Source organism: Dipodomys merriami, unplaced genomic scaffold (genome assembly GCF_024711535.1).
Source record: "Dipodomys merriami isolate MVZ:Mamm:240054 unplaced genomic scaffold, mDipMer1.0.p SCAF_112, whole genome shotgun sequence".
NCBI classification, from domain to species: domain Eukaryota; kingdom Metazoa; phylum Chordata; class Mammalia; order Rodentia; family Heteromyidae; genus Dipodomys; species Dipodomys merriami.
The window spans coordinates 258,467-280,524 of NW_027202405.1; the positions used below are offsets into that span (position 1 = coordinate 258,467).

At 38.7% G+C, this 22,058-nt stretch overlaps 1 protein-coding gene across 3 annotated transcripts in view; it reads right to left on the minus strand.

Annotated features, from left to right (window-relative positions):
* Positions 1 to 22,058, minus strand: part of Ros1 (ROS proto-oncogene 1, receptor tyrosine kinase) — a 97,999-nt gene that overhangs the window by 42,677 nt on the left and 33,264 nt on the right. For all 3 annotated transcript variants that reach the window (XM_070015310.1, XM_070015311.1, XM_070015309.1), the window contains exons 14-26: positions 21,382 to 21,594; positions 19,863 to 19,973; positions 17,848 to 18,026; positions 16,133 to 16,324; positions 14,008 to 14,108; positions 10,630 to 10,844; positions 9,429 to 9,589; positions 8,955 to 9,096; positions 6,857 to 7,119; positions 5,433 to 5,496; positions 4,939 to 5,141; positions 1,813 to 2,018; positions 625 to 911 (exon numbers count right to left, since the gene is read on the minus strand). In XM_070015310.1, the coding sequence (XP_069871411.1) occupies positions 625 to 911; positions 1,813 to 2,018; positions 4,939 to 5,141; positions 5,433 to 5,496; positions 6,857 to 7,119; positions 8,955 to 9,096; positions 9,429 to 9,589; positions 10,630 to 10,844; positions 14,008 to 14,108; positions 16,133 to 16,324; positions 17,848 to 18,026; positions 19,863 to 19,973; positions 21,382 to 21,594 (2,337 nt within the window). The remainder of the gene's footprint in view (positions 1 to 624; positions 912 to 1,812; positions 2,019 to 4,938; positions 5,142 to 5,432; positions 5,497 to 6,856; positions 7,120 to 8,954; positions 9,097 to 9,428; positions 9,590 to 10,629; positions 10,845 to 14,007; positions 14,109 to 16,132; positions 16,325 to 17,847; positions 18,027 to 19,862; positions 19,974 to 21,381; positions 21,595 to 22,058) is intronic.

The window sequence follows — 22,058 nt, forward strand, 5'->3', positions numbered from 1 at the left end:
CTAGACTAGAACTACATTGCAGCAAAGAAAATAGATGCTACAATACGAAAAAGATAGTCAGAAATTTTATTTAACAAGCATGGGGCATCAAGGGTAGTGGATTCTTGTTAAACTAGCCTAATAGAATTCTTGCTAAGGCAAGCCAAAAGTGCGGGCATCAAGGATGAGATTTCTTGAAACTTAAGTGACAGGATTCTTGCAAAAACTGGACTTAGCAAGTACTGACCTGAGAGGCCAAGGCTAGGACTAGTCGACACTATAATTCAAAAATGTGTGATCAAAGTATAGCCAAAGAGTCTTTGTCACAAATTTAACAGAAACAAATAAATTTCCTAAGAAGTTCAAAAAGTTATCTCTACCCTTTAAGCCGATTAAGAAGAGATACAACTTGATTTGAGTCATGTCAGAAAAACCAAATGTGTAATTATTACTCACACACATTTGCAACTTCAAAAGCACAAATCCTGGAAATTTTATGCATCAGTCTACCTGATACCAACTTGTTTTGCATTCTGTAACCACACTTGGCCAACCACCAAACATGCTGCCAAGCAGCTACCATTTGTACATTCTTTTGAGTGTATGTGGAGTGCAGGCAGAAGAGATTGTTGATATGTTTATTACCGAGAATGTCAGGCACCATGACAATGCTCCAGCACCGGCATCCTTCTAGATCCGTAGCCCAGATCTCTTGTCCTTTCGTAAAGTATATCCGTGGTTCCGCTAGGTTGGAGGCATCAACAGTCATTGCTGAACCTAACTCAACTTCCGTCACATTGCAAGAGCATTGGCTCCTTGCATTCTGTGGGATTGTTGCTGTGCGTTTCAGAATTCGGTGCAAGGTGTGATTGATAACACTGCAGTAGAACATCTGATAGCCCAAATCGGAAATTTCTGTCCAATATAAGCGACTGAAAGGGGGAAAATGTCACTGCAACTTAGTAAGAAAATATATTATTAGTTTCTAGTGAAGATCAGCCATATTTTAGTAAGTGGAACAAAATCAGTAAGAGGAAAGAACATAACCAACTGTCCAATAATCTGATGTTAAGGAGATCACAACCAGTCTAACTTGGAGTATCTTCAATGATTTATTTTAATGAATGCACTTGCAACTTAAGCCTCAGACTATAATGACCTTAGGTACTTGTGGGCCAAGCATATTGGCCTATGTAAGACATGGATAGCTGTAAATTTATAATGTATACTCATAATTTTAATTATGACCATCTCTAGTCCTCTTCTTTGTCTCTTTCATTATTATAGTTATTATTATTATGAAAGTACTGTCCAGAGGGGTTACAGTTTCATGTTTGGTTACCTCTATTTCTTAATATGAATTAAGACTCTAGTTTCAATACTCTATACCCATGCTTATGGCACAAGGAAAAATGCATCTTTCCAGCCTGTGAAATTGCTACTCAATCGCTGAATGGAGGTTTTTAAGTTCATCTTATGGGTCCATTGGTTAAGACAAGATGCCTCAACCCAACACAGTGATTTCTATGTAAGATCTGTTGTCTGTTTGGTTCTCCTGTCACTGCTCAGTTTTCTTGTCCTTATCATCTGATGATACTATTAAATTCACTAGTATAAAAATCTGCTGTTGTTTCCCATCATAATTAGCCTAACTTTACATTAGTCACACTAGTATAGATTAAGATTATGTATTTGTTGTGGTGGTCTCAAAATCTATATGTAGAATTAGACTCAAGAACCCTAAGCATCTGGCTTCTATTTTTAAGCCAGAAAGAAAATATTATTTAGGTTGATTTCTATTTCATTACTATAGGAAAAGACATTCACACATACCTTAAAAATGGATAGATAGAAAAAGAGATTATTGTTGAAGCTGTATTACAAATCTTCACTTCCATGGGGCATTTCACGTTGTGTTCAAGATCAACAGCAAATATTTGTGTTCCATTTTGTGATCCTTTCAGCACAAAGTAGAGGTGCCTTGCAATCCAGTCTGCTGCAATAACTGTGATGTCAGAAACCAGTGTGTCTTGGAAAAGCTTAACATTAGATAGAGAACACACCAGGAAGATAGTATTAATTGTCTTTTTAACTGGAAGACTTCTCTGTAATCACAAGTATTAGTTATTTACTGCATTTCTCTCTTTGGTAATCCAAAGCTTTTCAATAACTCAGGATTGTCATTGTATAATAAGCCTTCTTCTATTACTTTAATTATAATTCACAGACCACTGTTAATCATCCACATCTTCAGACAAGATAAGGATAATCAAGGAGCACTGGTTACTTATTTTAAATGTCAGTCTACCTACTGAAGAACTCCATATGAATCACCCCAGAAAAGAGAATTCATCATCTTACCTCTAAACCTCCTTTTTGCTTGTATTTGCTACTTTTATGGATTTCCAACATTCATCCAATGAACCGAACCTGGCAATGGTGGTTCCCCTTGACTTGCTCCTCATGTTACCATAAATAGTGAACTAGTCTCACTTTAAATATCCTCTTAGTTACAACGTCGGTGGGGGGGGGGGAGGGGGGGAAAGGAGAAGGATTGGGATTGGGATTGGGGGGGAGGGGGGAGGCTGGGAAGGGATGTGAAGGGTAAACAAAGGAGGAGGCTGCAATGCTTGGTAAGAAATGTACGCATTATCCTGCCCATGTAATTGTAACTCCTCTGTACAGTATGTTCACAAATAAAATTAAATTAAATTAAAAAAAATATCCTCTTAGTTTGTCCTCTCTTTTCATGACACATTGCCTATTACCTAACTCAGGTCCTTAATATTCTCTATCTGGATTTCTGCAACCATCTCCTAAATGTCTCAGACTTAATCCTAAATCATTGTTACCATTACTGTTGGAGACATATTTATTTATTTATTATTTATTTATGTATTTGGCACCAGTCCTGGCACTTGAACTCCAAGCCTAGGCTCTGTCCTTAAACTGTTGTACTCAAGGCTAGTGCTCTACCAGTTGAGGCACAGCTCCACTTCCAGCTTTTTAGTAGTTAATTGGAGATAAGGGTCTCACAGACTCTCCTGCCCAAGCTGGCTTTGAACTGTAATCCTCAGATCTCAGCCTTCAGAAGTAGCCAGGATAACTTGCATAAGTCACTGGCACCATGTGAGAAATCTTTCTAAAACACAACTTGACCATATTAATGACTCACTGAATTTAATGGCTTACTGGTAGCGTTCAGGTCGATAACTGACTCCTTTTTTTTGTCTGTCGTGGGGCTTGAAGGACATCTGACTCCTTAGTGTGGTAAAGGAAGTCTATAATATTCAAGATTCTGCCTCCCTCCATGGCTTTACCATCTGCCACCTGTCATTCCTCCTTCTCCTCCACCTCCATTCACTTTGTTTACAGCTCCTGAACATGCTATGGATCCCTTTTTATGGATCCCTTTGCACTTGTTAATCCCACTGCTTTTCCACTAGTGTTACCTATGCATTTTTCTGTGTAAGAAGCTTTTCCATTGTACTAGCACCACTACTCCATCTGGGCTAGTGTTCATCCTCTTCTCAGCATAGCAGTCATACTGGTCTGTCTTCGGTATGAGCCTAGACTTAGTGAATGTCTACACCATGACAGGCATTGTGCTATGTGCTCTAACACTGCCTTGTCTAATCTTTGTAATCATCTTATGATAAGCTATTGCTTACCCATAGAGGTTAAATAACTTGCTCTTTGTTACAGCTCTAATTGGAGAGCAAAGAGATAAATTCCAAAACTCATTCTCAATCACTATGTAACACTGCTTTTCTAGTGTTACAATAATACTAGTCTAGGGGCTGAGAAGGTGGCTCAGAGGTAGAGCGCTTGCCTTGCATGCATGAGGCCCTGGGTTCAATTCCTCAGCTCCACATAATCAGGGGAAAAAAAAGCCGGAAGTGGCGCTGTGGCTCAAGTGGTAGAGTGCTAGCCTTGAGCTGAAGAGCTAAGGGACAGCGCCCAGGCCCAGAGTTCAGGCCCATGACCAGACCCAAAAAAAAAAAAAATAATAATAATAATAATAATAGTCTTACACTTTATTAAACCTCCATTTGGGGTTTTTGTTGTTATTGGTTGGTTGGTTTTTTTATTTTTTGGACCTGAAAGGCACAATAGTTTGTCAATCACTCCATCCTAGCCTGTGGCACTGTTAGGAAGTGGATGAACTTTTAGGTGCCCAGTAAGCAGTCTCTGGGATACTGGAGACAGGTCCTCAAAAGGAATTATGAGACCTTGATCTCTTTTTCTTTCTCTCTTTCCCTTCTTGACTATGAATTGGAAAGTTTTGATCTGCCACATGCTCCCCCATCATAATGGCTATCACTGGCTCAAAAGCAACAGGGCCAAATGATCATGGACAGAAACCTCCGAAACTGTGAGCCAAAATAAACCTCTTTTTTTTTTCTTTGTCAGTTGTGGTGCTTGAACTCTGGGCCTGGGCACTGTCCCTGAGCTCTTCAGCTCAAGGCTAGCACTTTACCACTTGAGCCACAGCACCCCTTTTGACTTTTCTGGTAGTTAATTGGAATTAAGAGTCTCGAGTACTTTCATGCCCAGGTTGGCTTTGAACACCTATGCTCAGAGCTCAGCCTCCTAAGTTGCTAGGATTACAGATATGAGCCACCGGTGTCCAGCTGCCTTTCTCTTTATAGCTGGATTAACTCAGACAAATTCTAGTAAGATCAGCTAGTAGATGATCTCTAGTTAGGATCTAATATACCTCTATATCTCTAGGATCTAACATGGTGCCTTAAGGTCAGTAACCATATGCAAGTGAATCCTGAAAATCACTCATCCCATTTATAACTTCTATTTGTTGTAGCTAAATGATTTTGGCAGCTACCATGTCAATTATTCTACTCTAAATGATTCAACCATAAGACACCCATTTTCATTACCAGATAGTATGATATGTAAATATTCCATCTTTCATTTCAAAGGAATTGCAAAGTGAAGTACCTCAGAGCTGGAACGATTATGCAAATTCAGAAGGAAGATGGTGTCTCCTTGAGCATAATACCCCATGTGATTGTCAGCGGTGTATCCCAAGGCACTGAGGTCTCCCTCTACTGAAAATGTCCACATGACTTGGTTTTGATCCATATCTAAAAACTCTACCTTGTTGTCAGCAAGGGTTATGAGGTAAGGTAATGGGTTGATGTCTGCAAACAAAAAACAAGTAGATAATATGTATGGGAATACCTTTAACAGTCTTTTGAATCAGTAATCAGGCAATCTTGAAATCCCTGTCCTGCCTTTGGGTTCATACAGTACAAGAATATCCACAGAGGCTTTTAGCCTTTCTAATCATAGGCCTCTTTAAACATGATGAGGAAAAAATGATTTTTTTATCTTAACTTCAACTTAGAGACCCTGTTTATATCCTTAAAGATACCAATGGGGAAAAAAACAATTTCAGAAGGTTATTTATACAATTTGTAGATGATAAATACCTGAGGTTTTAGTTTTCACTATGTCAGAAAATGGTCCTGGTCCTTTAGATGTGAAGACACGAACCTAAAGACAGAAAAGAAACAGCAACAATAAACATGTATTAGCTGGGTATTGGTGGCTCTCACCTGGAATCCTAGCTACTCCAGAGGCTGGAATCTGTTGAGGATCACAGTTCAAAGCCAGCCCAAGCAGGAAGGTCCATGAACCTCTTATCTCCAATTAACTACTAAAAAGTCTAAAGTGAAGCTGTGGTTTAAGTGGTAGTAGGCTAGCCTTCAGGGACAATGCCCAGGCCCTAAGTTCAAGCTCCAAGATTGGCACACACACACACACACACACACACACACACACACACAAACACAAATGCATTGAAGACTCATCTTAGTGACAATAAATAAGTTCTGAGAATGATCAATTATTGAATACTTAAGTCACATTCCTACCATACATTATATTTTCAAACAATTGAAACACGTTGCCATAACTATCCTAACAGTAAATACTGTATTTTGGTTTTAAGATAACTTTTATTGTGTATTAAATCATTTCTTTTCCCAATATTGTATATGTGTAAAAGCCTACAAAGACTCATGGCAATGTCATGTAAACATAGTTACCTGTGCGCTCTCAACCAACAAAACATCCAGTTATTGTTATTATGGTCTTAACCTTAAGTACATTTTTACCATATCTTCTATATACAGTCTTTGTGTACTTTTGTTTATTTGTTTTGTTGGAGACGGGGTTTTGTCATGTAACACAGTCTGACCTTGAACATGTGATTCTCCTGCATCACCTCCAAAGTTCTGAGGTTATAAGTGCTACAAGGACCAGCTTCTGTGTGTATGTATATATACATAAATATATATGTATCATTGAAAAGCATGTATATATTGATTGTTTTATGTAGTCCTAATGAATTATCCAGATAATCATAAAATTTGAAATTTTGAAATTTAAAATATCAAAATGAGCTACTGGGCATGGTTGTACATCTGAGGTAAGGCAGAAGGATCATGATTCTGAGGTCAGCCTGAGGTACATAGTAAAACTCTATCTCTCACACACAAAACAATGCTTTGCTTTGAATCCCAAAAGTAACCTTTATGTGCAGGAAAGTTGACAAGTCATCCTTTACCAAACTTTCCCAAGAATTCAGGGCTTTGTACTCTTCCTTGGCTCTAAGACTGGCATTCTACCACTTGAGCCAAGCCTCCACTTGCAGCTTTTTGGTAGTTAATTGACAATAAGAACCTCATAGGCTTTTTTGCCTAGGCTGGCTTCAATTATCTCTCAGCCTGAATAGCTAGGATTATTGGCATGAGCTCCAAATGCCTGGCTACATCTAGAAATTCTTAACCTGGTCCTTTAAGTACTCTTCTTTCGCACTATTAAGACTCCAATACTTTTTTCTCTCTCATACCTGGAAGGCAACAATGTACCCAGGATCCATGCTTGCAAGTTGAAAAGACATGTCCCAGGGAGTGACATTAACAGCTGTCCAGTCTTGGAAGATTTTCTTTGTGTCACTTTGGTTGGATATATGATAGAAAATTTCAAATATTCTTAACACACCATTTTCATGCTTGGGCTTATTCCACCTGAATTCCACCACAACTTTACTGTGGTTGAGCTTGTGACCACTTGGTAATATAAATATTCTGGGATTTTCTGGTGCTGACGGAACTGAAAAGCAGAGGCACAGATAGCACAGAAAGGAATACAAGGCTGACTTCTACCACTTCTAATCAAGGTAGGGACATCTCAACAGCAACAAAAATATTTCTCAGTTGAAGCATATCTCTCTCACTCATTGTTTTGGTTCATCTTGCTTTTGTCTTTAGAGTTACGCCACCAGGTTTTTTTTATTTCTATGCTATAAATTGTTTTTATATTGCTTCCTATTCTCTTTCATAGTACATGCAATAGAAGCAGACCTTCATTTGTGACTAATCAGCTGTTTCATACACCCAAATACCATGAGATAATAAGCAACATGTCTAAGACTAACAGCAACTCCACCATGACTGAGGTCCTCACATTCCAGAGGCATCAATCTCTGGTGGCTGGTGGCCTGGTGACAGTTAACAGCGCCACTCCAGAACCAAGAGCCAGGCCTTGTTCCAAGCAGAGAGCTCTCTGAGATCTCTGCATTCTTAAAAGTTCTTCATGAGGCAACAACCCCTACATTATTCTGGGTATTCTGATATTTTAACAGATGTCGGCTGCCTTAGGTTCAAACCAAATCCCTACTGTTATTAGGTAAGGACAACTCTTTCCACTGTGCTCCGTGCAGATGGAAGGTGGCTGGTTCTCCTTATAAAATGTAGCATTCACTCTCATCTTAATCGAAGTGATTTAGCTCCAGGTCAAAATCTCAGTCATCAGGAGGGAGCTTCAGCTAGATCCAGGTATAAAATACAAGACGTTAGGGACTCAGGCCTTCTCACTCTAAAAGGAGGCAGGAAGTTGTGGGGAAGGTATGGTTTGAAGCTACCTAATCAAGCTATAGCCAACCTGCAAAGCACCATCTGTTCATCTATTGCTTGAGATAAATTCCTCTACCTGATTTCCACATCACTCAACCCTATCTTGGGATTCCCCTACAGGGCTCTCTACCACCCCTCGTTCCAGTCACATTGTTTCCTACTGTTCGTCACTCCCACCATCACGCTACAGGCTTTTTTAACATGGGAGGCGCTTTTGCTCCATCCTCGCTGAAGTCTTGTTCACGCACATATTCCTCTCCTAAGTATACACGAGGCAACTGGATATGGTTAATGATTTCGAAGTGTTGTCTACTCACAGCTGCTGCTCAATTGTTACAGTCTCATTTCTATTATGTGGGAGGTGAGTTTTATGAACTTCAATCCCCTAACCTCTAATAGAAGAACAGCACACAGTGAGTGCTTAATAGATATTCCTCACTTTGAAAACTCTCTTGCTAGACCATAAATATCATGAAGGTAAGGGTCAAATTCTTCCAGTCTTCCTTATTTCTCCTATCATCCAGAAGATGTTAACCTATTCTGGATCTCCAGAAAGATTTCATCTCCATGCAAGAGTGCTACCAAAGCTGATAGCTTAAGATACAAACAGAACAATCCTGGCTTCCAATGCTAAATGCTTCAGAACATGCCGAGGCTCCACTCTGCTCCTGCTGTGAGACTCAAGGATAAATGCCATTGAGTGCATCATAACAGTAAAAATGCAATGGCAAGTGGAGGTTTATATCACCTTCCAGGTCCTGTGTTAAGAAATCTATGCAAATTAAATGAATAGGGAGCTACTATTTGCTAGGATTTGTCAGTTGACCAAATGAAGATGGAAAAAAAATAGAATGAAAATTCTGGATATGTTCTTGTCATGAAGATTTATTGCAATGATGCTAATCTAATTTTTAAAGAATCATTGAAAGACTATTGAATTTAAACACATCTCTAAGACTGAAAACTATTTTCTAATATTTTAAAATATTTCCAGGTCATGGAAAATAAGACTTTTTTTCAGTACCCTTGTACCTGTTTCAGGTGCTCGAAATGACAGAGATGTTTTGGGGCCCTTTCCCCAGTAGGTATAAGGAGTGACTGAAAGGTTAAATAAAGCATAGGGCTGCAGGTCTTCCACAGTAAACATTGGCAAAGACTGCTCAGTAGCCAGGAACTGAAATATGAACATAAAATATCATCTTCTTAGAAATAGAATTAAAATTTTTTTCATTACTAAAGAGCTAAAAATCACCAAGCTTTGGCTCACATGTCATCACCACGTACAATTTTGCTAATTCCTGTGAGTTACTAGATAGACCAATTAAAGTGTATGCAACATAGCAGTTATCACAAGCCAATCAGAGATTCGCCATCAAGTGCTCTGGAGTAATCTTAATAATCAAACACCATTGGAAAAAAAAAACAAAGAACATGAGCAAAGTACAAATCAGTGTGTTCAGTGCTGTTACATGTGTTTGGGAAATAGTACTTGAGCCAACACCTTACCTTGGAATGAGCACTAAATTCTATACTGTAGAAAACTGTACCCCAATCCACCACAGGGGGAGGATTCCACAAGACTTGGAAGCTTGAACCATTTCCCTCAACTCTGAATGAAGACTCTTGAATAGAATCTGGGATCACCTTGGGAGTTGAGGAAAAGTTCCCTACAAAATAGGAGAAAGATAAAACCAGAGGTAAAGAGGATTTAGGATTATCACCCAGGACAGAATCAGGGGAAATCAGTAGATATTATTGGTAATTAGAACTAAATCAAAATGATCCAAGTCATGATTAGTGGCCATGCCTAGAATCCTAGTGCCATGAAAATAAGAAGATTATAAGTTTGAGATCAGCTTAAACTCAAAGATTTTTTTAAGTGCCAGCCTGGTCCATATAGAAATCTTGTCTCAAAAACAATAAAATCATCCTATCCTGGCTATTTCAGGCTATAAATTTAGGTTAAACTGAGTATGTGTCATAAGGAAACTTCCTAGTTTCATTGATGAATAAATTAGCATTAATGGATTCTAATTTTTTAAAAGTGGGGTCCAGGTGCCCTTGGTTGATACCTGTATTTCTTAGCTACTCAGGAAGCTGAGCTCTGTGAATTGTGATTCGAAGCCAGCCCAAGTAAGAAAGTCTCCAACTAACCACCAGAAAACCTGAAGTGGCACTGTGGCTCAAAGTGGTAGAGCGTTAGCCTTGAGCAAAAAAAGGACAGCACTCAGACTCTGAATTCAAGTCCACCACTGACAGACAAGAAAGAAAAGAAAGAAAGAAAAGAAAGAAGAAAGAAAGAAAGAAAGAAAGAAAGAAAGAAAGAAAGAAAGAAGAAAGAGAGAGAGAAAGAAAGAGAAAGAGAGAGAGAAAGAAAGAGAGAAAAAAGAGAAAGAAAGAGAGAAAGAGAGAAAGAGAAAGAGAGAGAGAGAGAGAGAGAGAAAGGGAGAAAGAAGAAAGGGAGAAAGAAAGAGAGAAAGAGAAAGAGAGAAAGAGAAAGAGAGAAAGAGAGAAAGACAAGAAAAGTGGGAAATTTTTAGGAATTGACACACACAAATAAGAAAGGAAAAAAAATAACTGAGTGCAAACAAGTCAACAGTATATTTTTCCTCTTTCAGCATAATTCTTAAAGAAAAAACTCTCAAAGTAAATGTTTATCTCACAGAAAGTATTGGGGAAGAAGATAGGCAACAATAAGATGCTGAACCTGGCAGAGGCTTGAGGGATGTCTGAATAATGGTGAACTGATTAAATTTGGCCACTTCTGAAACGGACACACTGGTTCTCTGACTTATTTCCTGTGCAGTGATAATGCTAAAACCATCAATCCAGAAGAGTCGGCCACTGTAGTACATCAGTGCATTCTGGGAAATCTCAGAAGTGCTCCAGGCTGCAAATTCTGTGATGTGGACATCCTCAGTGCTGTTGAAACATGACATCAATTAGTGCATGCATCTGCAGCAAGGAAAGAGCTGGTATGTGCATGGGCCAGTGAGGTTGTGCATTCATAAGTTGTGTGTGTTTCTGTGTGTGTGTGTGTGTGTGTGAATGAAAAGAGAGAAAATATTTTCAACAATTATAAACATTTTATTTCCACATTAAATTGTGTTTTAAAATATTCTTTTTAGAGTAACAAATCTTGATCAAATGTTCTATGGGTTTTCCTTATCAGTGTGATATGGCATTAGCCAGAGTGTAGACAGGGTGCAGCTTTTAACAATCCGCTGATATTTGGGTAAGACTCAAACACCTGGTTAATACTCGTCGTATTTAGAGTTTATTCCACATGTGTCTGCAACACTTGAATTAGCAGAAAAACAACATAACAAAAAGTATGTACAGGATCTAGAGGAAAAAAGTTACTATCCAGAGATAGAACCAGAAAATAACCAAACAAAAAGTGTCCAAGTAACATGCCATCTGTCTAAAGGCTTAAAGTGATCAGATGTGTTTGGAGACCAACCAAAAGTAATGCAGTAATCCAACACTGTGGATATCAGGAATTAAGATTCTGATATAATTATAACCTTTTTTAAGAGAAAAAAGGAAAAGCTACATGTTTGAAAGAGAGAAGATCAAGAATTTGTAAGCATTTATCTAAATTGGCAGAGACAACTTTTCCCAAACATGTGGCCATGCCGTGAGAGCTCCCATCCGCTGAGACACAGAGTAGCTGTGTTATTAATAGAATTTGTCATAAATTATACACTACCCTGGGTAAGCACTCGTCTAGACTATCCAACTTCTCTCAAATGATTACCTCATACCTAACCCAGTTCACATGATACCAGGGAGCGTGGCCTACATGCATACATGATCATGCCAGCTACTAAACAAGACCATAGCTCATGGGAGACTAATGTGAATTTTCAGTATTGAAGTAAACAGAATTGGACTAGGAAGGTGGCTCAGTGGTAGAGTGCTTGCCTTGCATGCATGAGGCCCTGGGTTCGATTCCTCAGCACCACATAAACAGAAAAAGCCAGCAGTGGCGTTGTGACTCAGGTGGTAGAGCACTAGCTTTGACCTGAAGAGCACAGGGACAGTGCCCAGGCCTAGAATTCAAGACCCACAACCAACAACAACAAAAAAAGTAAACAGAATTGCATGGAATTCCTACCTAGCCAATTTATAAACATGGAACTTTAGGCAAGTAATTTTACCTCGTTTTTTTTTTTTTTTTGTCAATCATGGGGCTTGAACTCTGGGCCTGGACACTGTCCCTCAGCTCTTCAGCTCAAGGCTAGTGCTCTACCACTTGAGCCACAGCTCCACTTCCAGCGTTTTTAGTTTATGTGGTGCTGAGGAATCGAACCCAGGGCCTCATACACGCAAGGCAAGCACTCTACCACTGAGCCACCTTCCCAGCCCTTTACTTCTTATTTAACCATCTATAAAATGTGGACATAATGCCAGATATTCTACATATGGATGAAGCTGATCTCAATTCCTCATGACTTTCTCAAGAAATAAAAACATGAGCTGGGCCTGGTGTCAGGGGCTCACACTTGTAATCTTAGCTACTCATGAGGCTGAGATCTAAGGATCACAATTTAAAGCTAGCCTGGATAGAAAAGTCCTTGAATCTCTATCTCCAACTAACTTCAAGAAACCAGAAATGGAGCTGTGACTCAAGTGGTAGAGCACTAGACTTGTGCAAAAAAGCTCAGAGATAGTGCCCAAGCTATCACACACACACACACGCTTGTGCTCACGTATGTGTGTTTGTATCACAAAATATAAATAAATAAATAAATAAATGTGGACTGGAGGATAGTGGTGCAGACTTTTCATTCTAATCAGGAGACAGAGACTAGAGGCCTGTGTGTTTAAGGGCAGCTCAGCATACATAGTGAGCCATCCTGTTGGAAGGAAGGAAGGGAGGGAGGGAAGAAGGGAGGGAGGGAGGAAGGGAGGGAGGGAGGAAGGAAAGAAGGAAGGAAGGAAGGAAGGAAGGAAGGAAGGAAGGAAGGAAGGAAGGAAGGAAGGAAGGAAGAAAGGAAGGAAGGAAGGAAGGAAGGAAGGGACAGGAAGGGAAGGGGAAGGGAAAGAAGGGAAGAGGAGGGGAGAGTAGAGGAGAAATGGAGAAGAGAGGCAGAAAGGGAAGCAAAAACAAAAAGGAAGCAAAACAAACCATACTTCCTTCTATTAGACCATGTTTGCCAAGACCAAAGAATTCTTGATAAGAGCTAGGCTAGAGTATACATAAACAAATAACTACGTCTAGGATAATATATCAGATGGTTACCATATAAGGTGATGCTAAGTGAAATGAACCCCAAGATATGGACACAAGAGATCTTTCTTTGTTGTTGTTTTTAATGTACTATGTGATTTTTTTAAAATTTCCTTTGTATGTTCTTCCCCCTATGGGATAATCCCTGTTGTCACTCTACTTGATTTTGGTGCCAGCATCTTGTATATACATTTGTCTAATTTGTGGAGGGGAAGGGGAATAACAAAAACGCTGAAACAAGGACACAGGATGACCCATTGCAACAGTGGCACCCACAAGACAGTATATTGGAAATGAAGTTTACAACTTAGGGGGTGGGAAGAGGCATGAGGGAGGTGGGGGAGGGAAGGATTAGTGGGAAAACAACAAGGAAGAGGATAACAATGCTCGACAAGAAATGTACTCATTACCTTACTCATGTAACTGCAACCCCTCTGTACAGCATCTTTACAATAAAATAAAATTTAAAAACAACAATAACTTCCCCCAAGTGTGTGTCTTTGTATTTAAACTTATTAGTCCTCTGCGCTGTTCTACCATTAGATGGTGCTCTACATCTAGTTTTCTGTTACAGATTAGCATCACATAAAATAGGCAGGGCAGTGGCAACTTTAGCCACTTGGGCACAATCAGGTGGATGCAGCCCTCTGTAGTCACTCACGGTTCTGGAGGAAATCCCTTATAAGTTCATTTACTCATCAAGCTTCATTTTTTTGAATCACTTTGGAGGGTCTCTATTCCATCCCAGTGTGGAAGCACATTACTCTTACATCTCCCTACACAAATCATCCACACTGTGGAGCAAGTTATTCCCTTTTTAACCAATTGCCTTTAAGAGACATTTGTTACCTCTGTCCTCGAAGAATAGATGTGTATAGGTGAATACACTGATTGTCCTGAACCAACCAATAGAGGAGCTGATCACTGAGGTCCAAAGTTAGAGCAATAACCTAAACAGAGAATAAAGTGAGAAAATTAATCAAATGTTCTGATTAGGTCACACTTCAACTACAAACCCCCACTTCACATCTTTTGTGAAATAATAAACTTAGTCAGTTTAACCTTTTTTCTGAATATCGACATTATATGATGATGCCTTTATTATGTCATTTGTATATAACTACGAGTTTCCTAAAAGGTAGAAATATACCCATTTCTCACTTTTATATATTTAGCTCCAGTGGTTATCAATGTGCAATTCTCAGATCAGCAACAAAAAACATCACCTGGCAATTTAGTACAGATACAAATTCTAGATCAAATTCCAGACCCATGGGAAATTTTAAGTCTGCATCAAGCCTTCCCTAAAGTTAGTCATAACTTTGGGTTCCTCAGACACACGAGGCAATGATGCTTGTTCCTGTTCAAGCCAGTGATTGTCAAACAGTTTTTTTTTCCATTTCAATGACCAGGCTACATAATATTTAATTATTATCCCTAAGAAAGAAATCATGTTTCCAGAATGCTTAAAAAAATCCTCAGGTATTTCATGTGCCACCAAATTTGAAAGCCAATGATTTGAACTCTTTTAAATTATACTTTTTTATTAACCCAACCAAAAAATTCCTGACACTCAACGTGTGTATGTATTTTCATCAGATAATTATGTGTATATGATGTCCTATTTCCAGATGACGTGTGAAAAAACACTTCATACTACTCTTTCTTTGTCTTCAAGTTGCCTAGGTAAAATCACCCTGAAGTGAAGTTGGGTTAATAATGATTGATTATTTATAATGAGATTAGCTAAAGTTATCTAAATAATAAATTAACTTTTCATTTAAAAGGGCTAAAGAAAGAGTGCTTCTAGGGAGTACATTAGATAAAAACTACTATCAAAGAAACTTATTTGGCTTCATGAATATATTTCACATAGCTGAGAGTCCCTCCTGTAACCAACCTGGAGCCTGAGAGGTATCAGAAAGGAGTAGCTGATGACTATATTGTGAGCATTTAAACAAAAGTGATGAGTCAGTGAAAATGTAAAAAGTGTACAATAAGAATTAAAAATGTCATAGAACTAAAAATACCTTTTGACACGTTAGCCTGCTATTGAGAAAACCATATGATTTTTAGATGCATATATATACATGCATACATGTATACACACATATAGAGAGACCTAAGTATATATATATATATATATATATATATATGATATTGTTTATTTGTATTGTATACTTTTATCTCTAAAGAAAAACACTCAAGAAGAAGAAAATGTTTAAAATATGTTAGTTACAAAGAAAGTAAATGATATCTTCCCTCTTTATGTTCTTTATGGCATTTTTTCTGTAATTTGCAAATTGTCTACAGTGGGCATATATCACTATTTCAGTCAGAAAAAAATAAGAACCAGAAATGTAGATATCTAAAGGATAGTTTAAAAGGTACGAAGTTGAAGAAGGAAAAATAATATTTGTGGAATATTCCTATAGCAAATGTTCCTTTGCATACTAATAGTTTAATGCAGACTACTTGTCAGACTTCTGAAAACATTCTCAGGACTTCACATGAATTAGCTTACTCAGTCTTCATAGCAGTCCATTTTCCAGTAATGAAACAGAGAAGTCGAACAAGTTACCTAAGCTGTATGCTTTTTAGAAAAGTCAGCATCCAAAGTTTATTAAAAATAATAAGACACATAAACAACACCCACTAAGAGGTTCTGAAGTGCTTTTAAGACTATAAAAACAGAAAAATTTAAAGCTGCCAAATAGGAGTCTACTCAAGATAAAAGCAAACTACTAAAATATCCATGTTACATATTTGAACTGCATAATCAATTATGACCATCAAATAATGCTTAGAAATTTTTAGGTTATAACAAGGTTTCACTGTAATAACACTTCCTATAGGATTATACCTCAACTACTCACCATATGAAGATATGATACAATCATAACTATAGACTATCACTATTTGGTATTATTGAATGACCAGATCTTATTTTTAACTCTTATTTTTAATTTGTCACCTTTTTCCCAGAAAACCAGGGCTGTGCCTGTAGTATAAGGGAACTTTCCCCATTTAGCCTAGTGCTTTCAACTGAGTAGAATGTGGTCCAATAGAGATAGCCACCGACTGAATCTACCACCATGTCGTTCACCAGTAGCTTCACATGGGTCACAATGTCAGTGTGTCCAGTCAACACAGACTGCCTTTGTATCTAGAAAAACATAATAGTGTAGTCAGTTAATGAGTCTCAAATGGCATCATTATCACAACAATTTGTTGCAATTATTAGTAAGCTGTTGCATTCTTCCATCCATCCATCCATTCATCAATCCATCCATCCATGCACCCATTCATTCATTTACTTTCAATCACAATTATTTATCAACCCTATATGCTGAGTACTTGCTAAGCCTTGAAAACATAACAGCAAACAAACATGGCACTTGCCTTTGTGGAACTTACCTCTTTTCATATCTTCAAACAGAAAGGAAATAAATTAATTTAGAGATAAAACATTTAAAATTCCCAGTAATACATCCAGACAATCAAAATCATCATTAATGACAATGTTTTAATGAATTCTTAAAAGATACACACATGTCCTCATAGAAGATGACTACTGGGCTGGGAATGTGGTTCAGTGGTAGAGTGCTTGCCTGGCATGCATAAAGCTCTGGGTTCAGTTCCGCAGTACCACATACACAGAAAAAGCCAGAAGTGGTGCTGTGGCTCAACTGGTAGAGTGCTAGCCTGGAGCAAAAGAAGCTCAGGAACAGTGCTCAGGCCCCGAGTTCAAGCTCTACAACTGGCAAAAAAGAAAAACTCCTCTATTTATTCCTCTCTATCATATATCTCCCCAATACTAGTTTTACCGTTCCATACTACCTATTATATGACAAATATAGTATGTTTTCCATTCTTTAAAATATTAGCTCCTGCAACCCTCATAGTAAATGTATAAATAATTTCTGTTCGTTGTATTTTTTCTTCATCACATGTAAACTGTGTTAAACAAATTTGTCCTGGAATTAAAGTTAAATATTTAACTCATCTTTATATTTACCCTTCCACTTTTTTTTTTTTTTTTTTTTTTTTTGGCGGTCTTTGGACCTGGGCACTGTCCCTCAGCTCTTCAGCTCAAGGCGAGCGCTCTACCACTTGAGCCACAGAGCCACTTCTGGTTTTCTGGTGGTTACTTGGAGATAAGAGTCTCACAGCCTTTCCTGCCCAGGCTGCCTTTGAACTGTGATCCTCAGATCTAAGCCTCCTGAGTAGATAGGATTACAAGCGTGAGCCACCAGCGCCCAGCTATCCTTCCACTTCTTTAAAGTATTTTTAAACTAAACCATGTTTTGTATGGTGCCAGGATTTGAACTCAAGCTAGGCACTTGGGCGACACTTCAGCCATTTTTTTGCTTTAGTTATTTCTCAGATAGGGTCTCATGCTTTTTGTCCAGGCTAGCCTTGGACCATATTGTGGGATTGCAAGCACATACTTACCCTCTGACTCTCAGTTGAGCATTTTAATGTATTTATTTTAAGATAGTGATGAAAGTCTATAAAGAATAAAAACAATAGTGGTATACATAAATTCACTTTAGTAGAGAGTAGTATATACCACCAATATTTTATCCATTTTATCTCAGGTGGTATACAAGTATTCATGAACTAAAGTGTAGTACAAGTCACTGAAGCTGGATTGCTTTAGATCACTGAGTGCTGGGCTTGACTTACCACATATGTCTTCCCAGCCCAGTAGAGGAAGTGACCCAGCCACTCAAAAGCTAACGCCCCTGCTCCTGTGATGCTGGGGATGTGATAATATTCTGAAGTATCTGTCCCATTTAGCGGCCACACATAAACATCACCGTTCATGTCACTGTAGTAGAGGCTGTTGTTGTACCAATCCATGTCTCAAAACAAACACAAAACCCAATTAGCAGTTATTTTTCATGTATGCCAACAAAAACATCATGACTTAAAGCATTTAGGCACTGTGATACATCTATCAACAGATCAATAAATCAATTGATATACGTACACACACACATATATATATATATATCACAGTGCCTGAATAATATAGACATATATCAGTAGCAATATAGCTATCATGGTGGGGAGGTGTGTGTGTGTGTGTGTGTGTGTGTGTGTGTGTGTGTGTGTGTGTTTGCCAGTACTGGGGTTTAAACTCAGGGCTTGGGCCTGTCTCTTAGCCTTTTTGCTCAAGGCTAGCTCTCTACCAACTTGATCAACAGGCTCCATTTCTGGCTTTTTGTAGTTAATTGCAGATAAGAGTCTCATAGACTTTCCTCCCAGGGATGGTACTGAAACTCAGCCTCCTGAGGAACTAGGATTAAAGGTACCAGCCAATGATAAACAGTCATAGATAACTTTAAGGCCTCCTCTGATATATAAGAACTCCAGTGATTGCTCTAGAATATGACACTAATGTAAATATAAAATTTTTTCTTATTTTATTTTATTTTATTTTGTAAACATACTGTACAGAGGGGTTACAATTACATGGGCAGGATAGTGTGTACATTTCTTATCAAGCATTGCAGCCTCCTCCTTTGTTTACCCTTCACATCCCTTCCCAGCCTCCCCCCCCACCCCCACGCACCAATGTTGTAAAGCTCGTTTTTCGACATGACAACTTGTACTTCTCATTGTTGCAACTTTAAACTGGAGGAACTAACTGAGCACACTGAATATTTCCTCTCTGCCAAACATTGTCTCAAGTAACTTTACTTGCCTAATTTAACCCCTAAAACAAAGCTATATGTAATTATCATCATTTTTAAGATAACAGCCTAAGATTTGGTGAGATTGTCCATTCTATCAGAAATCTTACCAACAAAAAGCAGGGAAGCCCAGATTCTGGCTTACTCCAAATGATGTTCTTCTTATCAGTATCATGTTACTTGCTAATTCCAACTCCTTTATTTACTAGAAATGGTTTGCTACTTTTGTGTGTGTGTGTGCCTGTCCAGGGGCTTGAACTCAGGGCCTGGTATGTCCCTAAGCTTTTGTGCTTAAGGCTAGTGCTCTGCCACTTTGAGATACAGGGTCATTTCTGGCATTTAAGTAGTTAGTTGGAGATAAGATTTTTACAAACTTTCTTGCCTGGGCTGGCTTTGAACTGTGATCCTCAAATCTCAGCCTCCTGAGTAGCTAGGATTACAGACATGAGTCACTAATGCCTTTTTTGCTTTCACACTTTTAATAGCTAAGTTTGTAAATAAGATAAATAACTGTGGAAGATGTCATCTTCAGGCAAAGTCATGCACATGCCACCTTAGAATACTTTTCTTCTTCTAGAAAAATTTAATAATCCTCTTTATCAACATGTTTTTTTCCCTACATTTTATTGAAAACTCCATCATGTATTTTTCACTCCAGTTTTATAAATAAAACTCATGGTAAAAGGATTACTTAAAAAATATCTGTCTTTGCTGCCAACATGACATTGATAAATTACAACACCAGAACATTATATCAAAGCCTTCCCAAAGTGGACATCAATCAATAAATAACTTCACAGTGTGTGACTTCATAAATAGCATCCCTACTTGAGAACTGACATTTTCAAGCAATAGCACTACGAGTATTGTCCGGTCAGCATTTTTTCCTTTCACTAGTAAAAGCAAAGATCTCAGAGCTAGTACCCAATTTGTTTTCTATTTATTAAATAACTTGAAAGTCAGGAATAGAAACCTGTCATCTTAGTACATGATAGTGCTTACCTGACACATTCCCTATGTCAGAGGACAAGAACTCTCCTGGGCCAAAGCTATTTAATGGTTTGCTCCAAAGTCCATCTTCCTTTACAGCCATGATAAATGGTGGTTCAATAGCTATTTGGTAAAAAGAAAATAAAATTTTAAAAAGTATCACAGAAAGCTCATTTTAAGCATATATCTTATGCTCTAGAATATCTTTTCTTTTCGTAAAAGAATATCAGCATTTTGAAAAGTACCATGGAAGGATATGAATAATTGTATCTCCTTAGGAGAATTATCTATCATACTTAACATATTTCCGGATTTTTGCATAAATATCTGAAGTGGAAGGTGAAGATAACTGGGGCTGGGAAGGTGGCTCAGTGGTAGAGTGCTTGTCTTGCATGCATGAGGCCCTGGGTTTGATTCCTTAGCACCACATAAGTAGAAAAAGCTGGAAGTGGTGCTGTGGCTCAAGTGGTAGGGCACTGGCATTGAGCTGAAGAGCTGAGGGACAGCGCCTAGGCCCAGAGTTCAGGCCCCACGACCAGCAAAAAAAAAAAAAGGTGAAGATAACTGTTTGTTTCATGACTATACATGACTGTCACAATGTCCTGGTCATGGCAGACACCTCCACTCTTGTGATCACTACTTGCCATGGTTCCTTTGGACACCTCCAGAATAAATTATAACAGCCATATGAATAACAGAGTTATTCTTTCATTTTTCTTTCAGAGAAGGGTGGAATTTAGCAGAATTAAGAGCACCTCTACTTCTGTCTCCAAAACCATCAGAGTTCAGAAAGCCTTTAGCTTAATAAACTAAAAAACAGGAAGCCCATGAAGAGGAAGAAAGTCATCTGGTTACTTCAAATATATCTTGGAAAGTTTTTTTAAAGAGCAAGTTAAAAACATAGATGTTGCAGTGTTTATTTGCTCTACAAATTCAATTACAAAACACATCCTTAAGGAACCTCATTCTTGGGCCAGGTGCCAATGGCTAGCTACAGTAGCTAATCCTAGCTACTCCAGAGGCTGAGATCTAGGGATTGTGGGTTGAAGCCAGTCCATGCAGAAAAGTCCCTGTGAGACTCCTATCTCCAATTAACCATTCAAACACTGGAAGTGGAGCTATGGCTCAAGCACCACAACTGAGGCTCAAGCACCACAACTGACGGGGGGTGGGGCTGGGGGGAGAAAGGGAGGGAAAGAAGGAAAGAAGGAAGGAAGGAAGGAAGGAAAGAAGGAAGGAAGGAAGGAAGGAGGGAGGGAGGGAGGGAGGGAGAAAGGGAGGGAGGGAGGGAGGGAGGGAGGGAGGGAGGGAAGGAGGGACTGCATTCTCATTTATTTATCACATTTGAGGCAAGGATTTTTTTTGTTTTGTTTTGTTTTGTTTTACAGTTCTAAGGATTAAATTCAGAGCCTTGCACTTGCTAGACAGATGCTCTACTGCTTGAACCACTCCACCGCTCATAGGAAGGAATTTTACTGGCTGATCTTCTTCTTCTCAGAATTACTCCTTTAAATCCAAAACATTGTCTCACCTGGCACCAAGGTAGTCCCCACAGAGGGCTCTGACCACGGTCCTGGGCCCTTGGGAGAACTTGCTCTCACAGACACCTTGTACTTCGTAGCACTCTGCAGCTCAGGTACATTAAGCATAGTCCCACTTATATTGGAGAAAACTTGAGTGATTTCGGGATGATCTTGGGTTGACACTTTCACTTCATAAGTCCAGTTCTGCCAGGCAGACGGGCCTAAAGAATTCAACATGTCATTGGCCAAGACAAGAGCAAGCCAAGAACTGCCAGTAAGCTCATCAACAGCCTTATCTCAAATGGCAGATTCATTGTTCAGTAAGGCCTATTACCACACTAATCATCGGGGTCAGTGTGACCTAAACAAACACATGCCCTTTCTGAGACTTCATGTCCAACAAGTTAGTATTGCCCTTCAGTCAAAGCTATGTGATCAGCATCAATTGACTGTTGGAGGGGTTCTCTTTAATATTAAATTAAACCAGGTATACTAGAAATATACTGTAATATTATATCTCTATAATACTAGTATAACCAGGCTCTTAAGAAAAATGCTTAATGATGAATGTCTGTTCAGTGTTTAGACAGTAATTTCAAAAAAATCCATATGTGAAGAAAAAGCTGTCAGGTGCTGGTGACTCAAACCTGACTCAAAACTCAGGAGGCGGAGATTTGAGGATTGC